Source organism: Odocoileus virginianus, chromosome 15 (assembly GCF_023699985.2).
Source record: "Odocoileus virginianus isolate 20LAN1187 ecotype Illinois chromosome 15, Ovbor_1.2, whole genome shotgun sequence".
In the NCBI taxonomy this organism is placed as follows: domain Eukaryota; kingdom Metazoa; phylum Chordata; class Mammalia; order Artiodactyla; family Cervidae; genus Odocoileus; species Odocoileus virginianus.
Genome location: NC_069688.1, coordinates 40,888,503 through 40,902,179, shown reverse-complemented (window position 1 = coordinate 40,902,179; position 13,677 = coordinate 40,888,503). Strand labels below are relative to the sequence as shown.

The 13,677-nt window shown below is 40.1% G+C and overlaps 1 protein-coding gene across 2 annotated transcripts in view; it reads left to right on the top strand.

Annotated features, from left to right (window-relative positions):
* Window positions 1-13,677, top strand: part of PKHD1L1 (PKHD1 like 1) — a 166,512-nt gene that overhangs the window by 145,567 nt on the left and 7,268 nt on the right. For both annotated transcript variants that reach the window (XM_020876376.2, XM_070477243.1), the window contains exons 72-76: window positions 2,516-2,651; window positions 5,385-5,729; window positions 11,330-11,481; window positions 11,864-12,010; window positions 12,365-12,518. In XM_020876376.2, coding sequence (XP_020732035.2) covers window positions 2,516-2,651; window positions 5,385-5,729; window positions 11,330-11,481; window positions 11,864-12,010; window positions 12,365-12,518 — 934 coding nt within the window. The remainder of the gene's footprint in view (window positions 1-2,515; window positions 2,652-5,384; window positions 5,730-11,329; window positions 11,482-11,863; window positions 12,011-12,364; window positions 12,519-13,677) is intronic.

Below are 13,677 nucleotides of genomic sequence, written 5' to 3'. Positions count from 1 at the left end.
ATTATTTCTGTTCAGTTACTTTGAAGTAATTTATTTTAAAAAGTCTAAAAACCAAAAAAATGAATTACTGGGGAATTCCCTGGCAGTCCAGTGGTTTAGACTCGAGGCTTCGGGGAACTAAGATCCAGCATGCCATACAGTGTGGCCAGAAAAAAATAATGACAAAACTTAAAAAATCAAAGGCTTAAAAAAAGAGTTATTGGTGTTATTTGCATATATTTCTATCTGCTAAGGACTTTACTTCCTTCCTTGTCCTCTGGAACATCATCAGCCTTAGAGCTCTTTTTCAGGAACCCTTCAGTAGGGTACCACTTTCAGTAGGTACCTCCTTTCAGTAGGGTACCACTAAGAATACTGTGAATCCAGACAGTTTTATCAGCCTGAGAGCACACAGGAGTTCCCAACACCTCTCCCCATATGTACTGGCTTGTTCTGCTACATCTGAGGTGTGACAGTGAGTCCTATGATTTGAGTGATTAGCAAGCAAACCTGAACTTTTACGTAAAAATAGCATGTATCTAAAGCTGGTCCTTTAGGATTATATTGTCATTCTTCCATGCTGCTATTATTTATATATGTCAGAAATACACCTTTGGAACTTACTTCAGAGATCACAACACATTATCTAAAATCTCTTCAATAATGTCAGCTCTTTGCTGTAAAATGAATTCTGCTGGGATAATTACCTTTATGTTATGTCAGTGGGAAAAGAGTATGAGGCTAAGTAGAGGTCTCATACTACAGATTTTTTTTCTAAGAGTATGAGACTGAGAGGTCCCAGAGTATCAGGAACTGATACTCATCAGTAATGAGTATGAGACGAGGCAGAGAGGGGAGTAAGGAAAGGAGACCCTTGAGAATGGCGAGAGCATTTCCATCCTTTCAGCTGCTCGAGATAAAACCTTGGAATCATTCTTTATTCCTCTCTTTCTCTCACATTCCTCATCTAGCCCATCTGCAAATCCTATTGAGTGTTCCTGCGAAATGTCCAGGATCTGACCATTCCTCACCTCCAGTGCTCCTGTCCAGCTTGAGCCAACATTACCTCCTCCCTGGAGTGAGGCAGTTCCCTCCCAGCTCCTCTTGCTGCTCTGCCTTTGCCCCCTCTGTGGTCTGTTCTCAGTAACCCCCGAGATACCTTCAAACACACAGGTCAGAGCAGGCCACGCCTGTACCCCAAACCTGCAGTAATTTCCCCATTGTCTCCGTACAAGAGCCCGAGTCCTCACAGTGGTCTACGGGGCACCTGAGAATCTCCCCCACCCCTCAGCACTCTGACTTCTCCCCCAGCCATGCTGGGCCCCTTGCTATTCCTCACCACACCAGACATCTCACCCTCTGGGCCTGTGTTTCTGATGATGGTGAGTCTGCCTGGAACATTCTACATTCCACTCCCAACTTCCTCAACTCTCTCCTTTGTAGGCCCACCCTGACCACCCCTCCCTGCTGGCTTGTCCAGTTACTCAGACTCTGATCTACCTTTCCTTTTTTCCTATGGCACTTCTCACCTTTTAGCATGCTTCATACTCTAATTTTCATTATTTCTATTATTTATTTCTCTCCCTATTCTAGAATGTAAGCTCAAAGAGGGCGGGAACTTTTGAAAGTTCCTAAAATAGTGCCTGAATCAGACAGGGACTCAAATTTATGACTGAAAGAGAATATTTACGTGTAGCTTATCAGATTTCTTGTAAATTCTACCCCACCTTTGCAAAAGCCAAGTCTCCTTACTTTATCTGATAGCATGAAATACGGGGAATGAATATGAAGGAGGACCCACAGTTAATCAAAATAGTTATTTTGACTGATTTTTTTTTAATCTTACTAATAAAATTTTCTTAGAGATGGGCAGTGTTTTCAACATTAAGTACCTAATTTTGTGTGGTTGCATTGTACAGAAGAGCACTGCTAACGCTCCCAGTTCCCCTGCCCCTGGAGTTGAAAGCCTGTGTTGAATGTCATCTTGAAAAGGAATTCTTTCTTTAATTTAGAATTGTCCTCTAGTATTTTTTTTCTTACATTACATTCTTTCCTATGAATGCGTGTATGCTCAATTGCTCAGTCATGTCTTACTCTTTGAGACCCTATGAACTGTAGCCCGCCAGGTTTCTCTGTCCATGGGATTTCCCAGGAAGGAATATTGGAGTGGGTTGCCATTTCCTTTTCCAGGGGATCTTCCTGACCCAGGGATTGAAACCAAGTCTCTTGCTTCTCCTGCATTGGCAGGCAGATTCTTTAGCACTGCACCACATGGGAAGCCCTTTCCATGAATTCACACACACCTTGCATGCCTGCATGCATGCTAAGTCGCTTTAGTCATGTCCAACTCCTTGCGATCCCATGTTGAATGTAAATCTGTTTAAAGTTTTTAGTTTAATATTTACCCTAAATCCATAAAACTTGGTTTTAATATTCCACGGAAGGCATGTATAAAGAATATTTTTGAAGTGCTAAATTCTAAGTATTCTGTTTAATTGTTCTCTTTAGATGTAAAAATGTTGTTTATTTTTAATAGGCTGTTCTGGTAGGAATTTTTTTCCCCACGCGTCAGCGTTTGGATGTCTATGTGAACAATGCACTTGTCTGCCCCCAAGATACAGTGTGGAACTCCCAACAGAAACATTGTGAACTTACTAGACAACTGTATACAGGTATTTGCTCAGAAAAATACAGCATACATTGTATATGTACTTAATGGTGTATAAAATTCTTCATAGTGTTTCATTATTAATATTTTAAGCTCCTTAGCCCTTGACAAATACAGAGAAAATAAATGTTTACCCATGGTCCACCGCACACTAAGATGTGTTCCTTTAGAACATGTGTGCCCTGAAAGATCCCTCCTGATGGAATTCTTATCTATCTGCAAATCTGCAGATAAAAGTCTGTATGGCTATTCCTTTGCCCCGGAAACATTTATATGCTACACATTTAGTTCAGTTATTCCTGCATACAGAAGAGATTTCACTTAGAATTTTTACCCTATGTTTGCTTCATCTCTCTTTCATAGAGGTTAGAACCTAACTTCATTGGTAGTCACCAGAAGTATTGCCGAGAAAGTTAGCATAACACCAATTGAACACCGTGAAATAAATATGTGAAGTAAACTCTGGATTTAAAGGAAATATATGACAGAAGCTAACTTGTGCATTTACCAGTGTTGCAAAACCAGGATTTATCTCTGCTCCTGGAAGTCTTTTTGTTAAACAGGGTCCTAATAAGGCCAGTCCACTCCTTTCCACATGTGCTACTTATCATCATATTTTAGCTGCACCCCCTAATCTTGGTTAACTATTACATCAGTGTGTGCTGTAGATCATAATAGAAGCTCGACAGGAGAGTATGAATGAATAACCCATAATCATTACTGTCTATGAAGCAAGTCCTACTTCTACTAATATGAATAGCTGCTATTTCCAGAGACGTTGCTATGTGTCAGGCACTGTGCTAAGTGCTTTGTATATAATAACTCACTGTTCCTATGTCCTAATAATAACCCTCTGAGGTAGGCACAGATGGGTAAATTGAGACACAGGGGGGTGAAGTAATTTGCCAAGGTCTCTGCCTTAGCTCAGGCTGCCATAACAAAATGCCATAAACTAGATGGCTTAAAAACAGAAATTTAGTTTTTTACTATTCTGGAGGCTGTGAGATCAGGATACCATTATGATCTGGTTCTGAATACTTGCAGATGGCTGCCTTCTTACTGTAATCTCAGGTGGCAGGGAGGGGCTGGGGAGAGCATGAGCTCTCTGGTGTCCCTTCTTATAAGGGCCTTAATTCTTCATGAAGTCCCCACCCTCTCGACTTCATCTAAACCTAATTACTTTGCAAAGACCTCATCTCAAAATCCTGTCACACTGGGGGTTATGGCTACCATATGTGAATTTGAGTGGGGGGGCACAACCAGTCCAGAGCAATATCAAAGCTGGTAGGGGCAGAGCAAGGTACTGAACACATAGAGTCTAGCTCTATAACCCACGCACTTTGTTATGCTCCATGGCCTCCTTGTAAATTAGGAGAGTCAGTGTTATTTTTACATACAAATGATTGCACCTATTTGCAGCTTAATTTTTATAAATTTTAACTCTGTTTTAAAAAAAAACAGTACTTTTCATACAAAGTACTCTATCATTCAAGTCAAGGAAATAGAAAGAATATCAACAGGCAGAACTTAATAAATTGGTTACAGGGAATTGATTATAGAAGTCTGCAAAACAATACCACCACTGCCGTTTTAGAAATTTTTTTTCTGAAATAGCATTGTTTTTAGACAAACATTTTGCTTTGACACTTGGAATGAGAAATGATATCCCTATATTATGACGCTGTACATATCTCTTTAGGTTGCCCAAAATGTGAAGGCATGAGAAAGTTATCTAGAATAAGTGATATATGCATCTCTAACGGTAGCTTGATAACAGCTTCAATTTATAATACAAAAGCACATGCTTCAGATTCATGGAATGTTTAAGCCAAATTGCAAGTAGAACTTATACTAGTAGATGTTTAAAAAATATATAGTAATAATGAAATAGCTTCTTAATGCCATTGCTATGAATATCTATTATGTTAGTAAGAAATAATCTCTTTTTTCTAAGATTCTAATTTCTTTTCCTCAGTATGCCCCACTATGAAATGTGGTAAGAAGCTTCATACCACATTCCAGTATTATTGTACAGTTAGATTTTGTGTTCAGTATGTGTTAGTGGATTTATTACTTCTTGGACATTTTTTATTCTCTGCCCTAAAAATCATTTTTATATATTTATTAATTACACATATATGTATATATAATCTCATCACTTTTACAAAAATTCAGTGCCTTAGAAGAATTTTTTACATTAACTGAAGGGTTTTCAGTCTGAAATGTAAACTTTTGTTATTGATGTAAGATCCTTCTGAGATCTTTTCATATAAACTTTATTTATATTATATACTTTTGTCCTTAGTAAAAATAAAAGTGCTGAATCATCATTTTTCCTTAAGAACTTGTATATAGCACTGCATAAACTAAATGGCTACATTTTTTAATTACAAAATGCCCTTAGTCAAGGCTTTAAAATTCTGAAAAAGTAAATAGTGTTACAACATAGATTTCTAGTTTATAATTAGATTTTATTTCTCATTAGTATGTGTCTATAGCTAGTTGTTTTCTAAACTAAATTTAATACATAATTATTATTAATGGTCTTATTTTAAAAATTGACTAATTTTGCATGTCAGTTCTATAAATGCTTTTGCTTTTAATTTGCACATTTTCCTGTGAAAGAATGATAATATTGAACTTTTTCAGAATTTCCTACATTTTAAACAAATATTAAATACTGCATGGTAATTATGATAAATTTAACTGTGCTATTTTGACTTTTTTTCCTTTATAGAGCAATTACTTCCTAACCTGAATTCCACTGTCCTTGGTGAAAACTACTTTGATAGAACCTACCAGATGCTTTACCTTTTGGTTAAAGGAACTATACCAGTTGAAGTTCATACCACTGCAGTCATATTTGTCTCTTTCCAATTACCTGCTGTAACAGAGGATGACTTTTATAGCTCTCATAATCTGGTTAGAAATCTTGCCTTGTTCCTAAAGATACCAAGTGACAAAATCCGTGTCAGCAAAGTAATACGAGGGGAGAGCCCGCGGAGGAAGAGATCCATGGAGCGCACCGTTGAACTGGAGATTGGTGATCCTCCCCCTCGGTTTGTAACCAATGACACCGCAGGTATGAAAAGCAGACACTTGAGAAAGGGTAATGTCATTACCAAAACCACATCCATAAGTAACACCATCGAGGCTTGGTAAGCCAGGCCTCAGGAAATCCCACCAACCCCACATTCTGAACCCTCTAAGGACCTGGAGACCCTTTTCTCTGCTCTATCCTGTGATCCCAAACTCTTTTGAATTATGAAGAAACTTCAACCTCTGTTTTGTTATTGTAGCAATTAATTACTTCCACAATAGGATTTGACCTAAGGAAAGATCCAAAAAATGACCTAAGGAAGTGACCTTATAGTTGAGAGATTCAGGATGAAAAGAGTTGGTCAAAGTGGGTGGTAAGAATACTGGAGCTGAGGAAATAGGTAGTGCGAGTTTGGTCCAATTGAAGAACTGGAAAGGACCCAGAAGATCTGCAGCAGAAGGTTCCAGGAAGTACAAGCTGCTGGAGACGAGGTTGAGAGGTAGACAGGTGCTAGATCGTGGGAAACCAATAGAGGTTCTCCTCTTCGTAAGCCAAGAGAAGGACAGTAGGGGTCTTCCTAAGGGAGATAAATAAACCCTTGGAGATTCTGAGAGGTGGAGTAGTAGGTTGGATTTCTAAAGTCACCTGTTTATACTAATAAGTACAAATGTGCAAGAATACATCCTGTCCTTCATTTCTGTGAATGACCTAATCAGCCTTATTAGCCTTCACCCCTTTCTCTGTCCCTCACTCACTATACCCTATTTTCTGGGTATCAGAGATCAAAATAAGCTTAGCTATTCCATCAAAGGTAACTTTGGTGGCTTAAATTATGGTTTCTTTAGGCTGACTCTGGTTGAACATTTGGTTAAATGTTCAGACCTTCAGATTTTCTTCCTCTCCATCTTTTCAAGTTGGTATCTGAATGTCAAGGGGCTTTCTTGACCTCAGACCCTCGCATCACCCTCTTGTCCTCATAGTTTCTGTGACAGGGTGGGTGGTCTTCTCTGCTCTGCCTGAACCTCTCTGTGGTGGAACTGAACTTTCCTGGCCTCTTGACATGCAATCACATTCTCAGCTGTAAGTCCATGCTGTTTTCTCTGGTGGTCAAGCACAAGTGTCTAGGCATACGCCTCTCCAAGCAGATGCGATCTGGGTCTCTGTAGGAGGAAGATTAGCATCCAGCTTAAGCTTCAAGTCCCTTTACTTGTATTAGTCCTGGGATGGGCTTTAACTTTCAAGACCCTGAAAGAAGGGTCCACTTAATAATGTGGTCAAATAATTGACTATTATTATAAAAGTTGTACATATAAGACTTATTCTTAAAGAGAGTCTCCATGTTGTATAAAGTTCAGACTCAGAAAATCCTCATCTACCCCATTCCTGTTAAGCATCTGTTTCATTCAACTCCCAGGCTCTCTTATGTGTCCACTTAGGTACTCAGTATTCTCACCTTCTGCCACTAGAGTCCTCACTCATTTCCCCAGGAGGCTGGCTTCCGAGTGTTAACCCCATGCACCAGCCATGTTGCTCTTCTGGAATTCTACCAGTTAGGCAGGCCAAAGCTTCCTCCCTTGTGAGGATCAGCCTGTGAAAAGGCTTGCATGAATGGAAGGAAGTACTGATCAGCTCTCTGTTGAAGGAAACAGGAAGCACAAGCTTGTGTTTGCAGCCAGATCTTCCACTGGGCTTCCCTGGTGGCTCAGCTGGTAAAGAATCCACCTGCAATGTGGGAGACCTGGGTTCGATCCCTGGGTTGGGAAGATCCCCAGGAAAAGGGAACGGCTATCTGTTCTAGTAGTCTGGCCTGGAGAATTCCATAGACTGTATAGTCCATGGGGTCACAAAGAGTCAGACATGGCTGAGCGACTTTCACTCTCTGCCCAGTCATAGGTTACTCTCCTTCATCAGCCTTGGGTTTCCTTATATCTACAGGGTCAGGGCTTTGAGATCAACATAGTCTCTATATTTAGTCCAGGAGTTGCATCAGGTTCAGATACAGGTCTGTGTATACAGATTGTTCACTGACTCTAAAAAAATCGCTGGTAAGCCCTTACATGTATTGAGGTCCAGTACCTACTACACTAGCCACTCTAATGTCAAAAGAAACTGTGATTTACTTCCTGTATGTAATCTAAATTGCTTCACATACAACCTCTCCTACCCTCCATTCTCTAAAAGTAGTTTTATCTTGCTAGCCAGATTTAGATATAAATTGGATGTTTAGATACCCAGATGCAGGCACACTGCAGTTTAAGAACATGGAAATAGGGGCAGGAGGAAAGATAGGCTAAGAGCTTGTTTCTAAGACTTAAACTGAATTAGGGTTGGAGGTCTCAAGGAAAGCCCTACAACCTGGCAAGGAGTGACATCACAGCAAAGTTTTGGCAAGTGGCAATAAAGATAAGCATGGAGGAGTACTTCTGGCCTCTCACAGCCCTCACAAAGTGTTAGGACATCCAGAAGTTTCCAGGTGTCCTAGAAAGTGGCTGCTTAAGTACTGAGGGGACCTCTCCTCTGGGCCTCAGGAAAAACAGCTCTTCAAGTGAGTCTTTGGTTTCTAGCTGGAAGTCAGCAGAAATGGATGCCTTCACTATCAGATGGTCAGAGAGAACCTGTTAACCATGCCGACAGGTCAGACGTGCCACCCTGCACCAAAAACCAGCGAGGAAGATGATCGTAGCAGTGCACGGGTGTGAACACCTTTGTACAGCTGCCCATAACCAGAAAGCCATCTTGTCGGCGAGTGTGTGGGTGGGCAGAGTCTGAAAGACTGCCATTTATCTGGAAGAGACTGAATCAACCAGAACAGGCCTTTAAAATGGAGAGGGACTAAAAATACCCGAGGCTGTGATTTTCAGTGTCACGTGAGAACTTCTGCCCCGAGAGCGCTGCCTCCTGAGCACGCTAAGCTTGAGGGCCTCGCCTTCATGGAAGAAGCCCGGTGACTAAGGCCCTCAGGGCTGAGTCTGGGTAGGGAAGGTGCTAGAGACATAGGAATAGTACACCAAAACATTGGCTGCGGTTGTTGGTGCTTTTAATTTTTTGTTTCTTTTTCATTGGAATGTAATTGATTTTATAATGTTGTGTTAGTTTCTGCTGTGTGACATCACGAATCAGCCATTGTTGTTGTTCAGTCGCCCAGTCATGTCCAACTCTTTGTGACCCCATAGAGTGCAGCACGCCAGGCCTCCCTGTCCATCACCATCTCCCAGAGTTTGCCCAGTTTCATGTCCGTTGCATCAGTGATACCATCCAGCCATCTCATCCTCTGACGTTTTCCCAGCATCAGGGACTTTTCCAATGAGTCGACTGTTCACACCACGTAACCAAAATACTGGAGCTTCAGCTTCAGCATCAGTCCTTCCAATGAGTATTCAGAGTTGATTTCCCTTGATATTGACTGGTTTGATCTCCTTGCAGTCCAAGGGACATTCAGGAGTCTTTTTCAGCACCACAGTTCGAAGGCATCAATTCTTTGGCAGTCTGCCTTCTTTACAGTCCAGCTCTCACAACACTACACGACCAATGGTGAAGACCATAGCCTTGACTATACGAACCTTTGACAGCAGAGTAATGTATCAGATTTTCAACACACTGTCTAGGTTTATCATAGCTTTCCTGCCAAGAAGCTAATGTCTTCTGATTTCATGGCTGCAGTCACCGTCTGCAGTGATTTTAGAGCCCAAGAAGAGGAAATCTGTCACTAGTTCCACCTTTTCCCCTTCTATATGCATGAAGTAATGGTACTAGATGACATAATCTTAGTTTTTTTAATATTTAGTTTTAAGCCAACTTTTTCATTCTCCTCCTTCACTCTCATTAAGAGGTTCTTCAGTTCCTCTTCACTTTCTGCCATTAGAGTGGTATCATCCACACATCTGAGGTCATTGATATTTCTCCCACCTATCCTAATTCCAGCTTGCAACTCATCCAGCTCAGCATTTCTCATGATGTGCTCAGTGTATAGGTTAAATAAACATGGTGACAGCAGACATCCCTGTTGTACTGCTTTCTCAATCCTGAACCAATCGATTGTTCCATACAGGGTTCTAACTGTTGCTTCTTGACCTGCATACAGGTTTCTCAGGAGACAGGTAAGATGGTTGGTATCCCCATCTCTTTAAGAGTTTTCCACAGTAGTTTATGATCCACACAGTCAAAGGCTTTAGTATAGTTGATAAAAGAGAGGTAGATGTTTTCCTGGAATTTCCTTTCTTTCTCTATGAACCAATGAATGTTGGCAATTTAAATCTCTGGTTCCTCTGCCTTTTCTAAACCCAGCTTGTATATCTGGAAGTTCTTGGTTCTCATAATGCTGAAGCCTAGCATGCAAAATTTTAAGCATGACCTGATTAGATGATTAAGCAGGTTCTGATTAGACCTGGGAGATGAGGCAATTGTCCAATGATTAGATCATTCTTTAATACTACCCTAAGGAGGGGATACATATGTATATATGTGTGTATATATGCCCTCCTTCTTGAGCCCCCCTCCCACTCTCCCATTCCACCCATCTAAGTTATCACAGGTTCCAGCCTTCTAGGGCATCACAGAGCACTATGCTCTATGACAACTTCCCACTAGCTATTCCACACATGGTAGGGTATATATGCCAGTGATACTCTCTCCATTCATCCCACCCTCCTTCTCCCTCTATGTCCACATGTCCATTCTCTACGTCTGTGCCTCTGTTTCTGCCCTGCAAATAGGTTCATCAATACCATTTTTCTAGATTCCATATATATGCATTAATAGACAGTGTTTGATTTTCTCTTTCTGATGGGCTTCACTCTGTAGCTGTTTCTTAAACGATCGTGCTGACTGCAGTGTGTAGAACAGAATGCAAGAGGAATGGATGCCAGGAAGCCAGTTTGAAAGCTGTTTTCGTATCTCTGCTGCTGATGGGTTTACTAAGATATGGGCAGTGGAGTCGGAGAGAATTAGAAATTGAGAACTGATTATATGTGTGGGGGACAGGTGAAGTAGAAGGGCTCAAGGAGAGTTCCATGCTTCTCTGGCAAGAGGTGCCCCTTCACAAGGTAAGGAGCCTTAGCGGGGGAAGTAGGTTTACAAGGAAATGCAAAGCTACTAAAAGGGAACAGAAACTACCTACAGTGTTAGAATTAACCTCGAAAATTGTCAATGTCCAGAGCAAGGAACATTTTTGTTGGTAATTTAATGATAATGTTAGCCACTCATTACTACATACTATAAATTTGATGATGCTAATTATCCTTCCATTCTGCAATTAACACTCTATTTTTTAAAAAAGTAATATTTGATGATAGACATACATGAGAGTGCTTCACTGCTAAACAAAGAATGACATAGGAAAGTATCAAATTAAGAAACATTTTTCCCTGCATGCTCTCACTCATTTTTCTTGAAATTATATTATCACCTTTGTTTTTTTTTCTTTAATTCTAGCTAAAAAATATATATATTCTACAGAGTTTTTTATTTTCCTGACCTCCTTAGTATGACTTTGTTATGTTTAGCTCAGGTACAGTTAGAAAGCTGTAGAATTCTTTAATGTGGATGGAGCGAATGGCACAAACAAAAAATAAAGTGGAATATTCTCACACATTCTCACTATTCCATATTCTTACAGTCCATGTGTCATAACACTTTCCTCATAGGTCAGATGCAGTTATCTGAACTCCAAGAAATTGCTGGTTCTCTTGGACAAGCTGTAATTTTAGGAAAAACCAATAGTATCCTCGGATTTAATGTCTCTTCCATGTCTATTACCGATCCTATCCCCAGTCCCAGTGATTCTGGCTGGGCTAAGGTAAGAAAATGCAACTAGAAAGATGCATTTTGTTATTTAAAACATTGCTTCTTTCTTATTTTAACTGTTCTTCTATTTCAGTACAGTACATGTCTTTCTAATTGTTGCCTATTTTTTTTACGGTATTGCCAAAATCATAAAGTAGTTGAAAAAGGAGTGTAGTTCTTCTAAAAAAGTATTTATTGGTATAAAATGTGCTTTGCTTTGGTTATTTACAACAGTGCTTCATGAATATGCTCTAGAGGAAATATTGTAATAATACTGACTTCACGCCTTGAACATACTTTTAACAATGAATGTTGCATTTAGCCTGGCTAAGACGAGTTTGCTACTGAATGTAGTTTATCATGTGATAACCACTGTGGCGCCTGACCACTCACAGGTGACTGCCCCGCCGGTTGGGAGGTTTTCATTTCCGGTCCATCATGTGGCCCTCGTGTCTTCGCTCTCAGTGGTCACTCAACCAGTGGCAGCACAGCTGGGACAGCCATTTTCTCAACAGCCGTCGGTAAAGGCAGAAGATTCGGACGTAAGTTATAACTCAGAGGTTTGTTTAAGTGGACGAATGAACTTATCAGTTCTGGAGGGTGAGCCAACTTCACTAATCCTGATACACCGGCAACCTGGGAATGGCACTGCCTCTTCAAATTTGGACTGTTATCTATGAATGTCGTCTTTTACTGTTTTTAAAATGTGCCTTTTCTCTGAACTTGCTCCACAACTTGTTATTTGAACTCTTTGTGTAGGAAAAGGAGCTTCTGAAGAGGTAAAATTTGAAATGAGACGTTTAAAAAGATAAAGTTCCACATATCTTTTTTTTAGGGGAAAACAAAAGAAGCATGGTAACAGGCCAATTGTAATTCTCTACTCTTTTATTCTTTAGGGTAATTGTGTGTCAGTTGGGATTACTGCACTGGCTTTGAAGGCCATACTAAAGGACTCCAATAATAACCAAATCAGTGGACTGAGTGGAAACACAACAATTCCATTTAGCAGCTGTTGGGCCAACTACACAGATCTTACTCTTCTTAGAACAGGTGAGTGTACTATTTTGGATCCTCACATGTATATCCATAAATAAGGATAATTATAATTTCCTTTTAATGAACAAAGTGGTCTATACTACTCTGGTCAATAAATTATAGAAATCAGAATGTCTAGCTTACAGAAATATATCTAATATGCTAAACAAGGTGAAAAATAAAATAAGCAATTAAGGAAATTAAAACAGGTAATTTGAGGATGTAGATTAAAATTATATGATGATTCATATTTTCTTTCTTATCAAGGTGTAATTTTTCTAAATTTTCTCACTATGTGAGAATTACACTTTACATGTATAGTAAGAAAATTTAATATATAGAGTTTTCAGTTCAAGAAAAGCGAAGGTAAGATAGTGTCAGGTAATTTTAATGTCCCATGCTGGAGTTCAGAGTTGGGCTGGAAAGAGGGTTCTAGGCTTTTTATAAGCCAATGCAAAGGAGAAAACACGAGCATTTCCATGATTCATGGCTCTCTAAAGATAGAACAGTTGCTCTGATGAATTACAATTTGCTCTGAGATCAGAACAAATGTCTCCTGTGAGTTCTCATGAAGTATACTCATGATCTCTTCAACATGGTTAATGTAAATATAGTCACAACTCCCACAGCGAGGTTTCTTATATTATTTCCATGTGGACTGATGGCATAGCTTCAATTGGTAAAAGCCTTTCTACTATGGCAAAAATGATTTGTCCAAAAAAACAGGTCTCTAGTGATGACAGATCAATCAATGTCAAAAAGAAGAAAATAGACTCTCTGTGTTTGAGACAGACCAACATTACTCTGTTTACCTCAACCCGGGGCTCATTTACGACCTTTTAGGCCCTAACTCCTGAAAAAGTTTTATCTCAGCCCTCACTTTCCTCACCAGTGTTATTTCAAACACACACATACTAAAGGTCAGAATAAAAGCCACAATAGGGCTTTCCTGGTGGCTCAGTGGTAAAGAATCCATGTGCCAGTGCAGGAGATGGGTTTGATCCCTGACCCAGGAAGATTCCACATGCCACAGAGCAACTAAGCCTGTGTACCACAACTACCGAGCCTGAGCTTTAGAGCCCATGCTCTGCAACGAGAGAAACCACCGCAGTGAGAAACGCTTGCGCTGCAATTAGAGTTGCCCCCGCTCACCACAGCAATGAAAACCCAACAC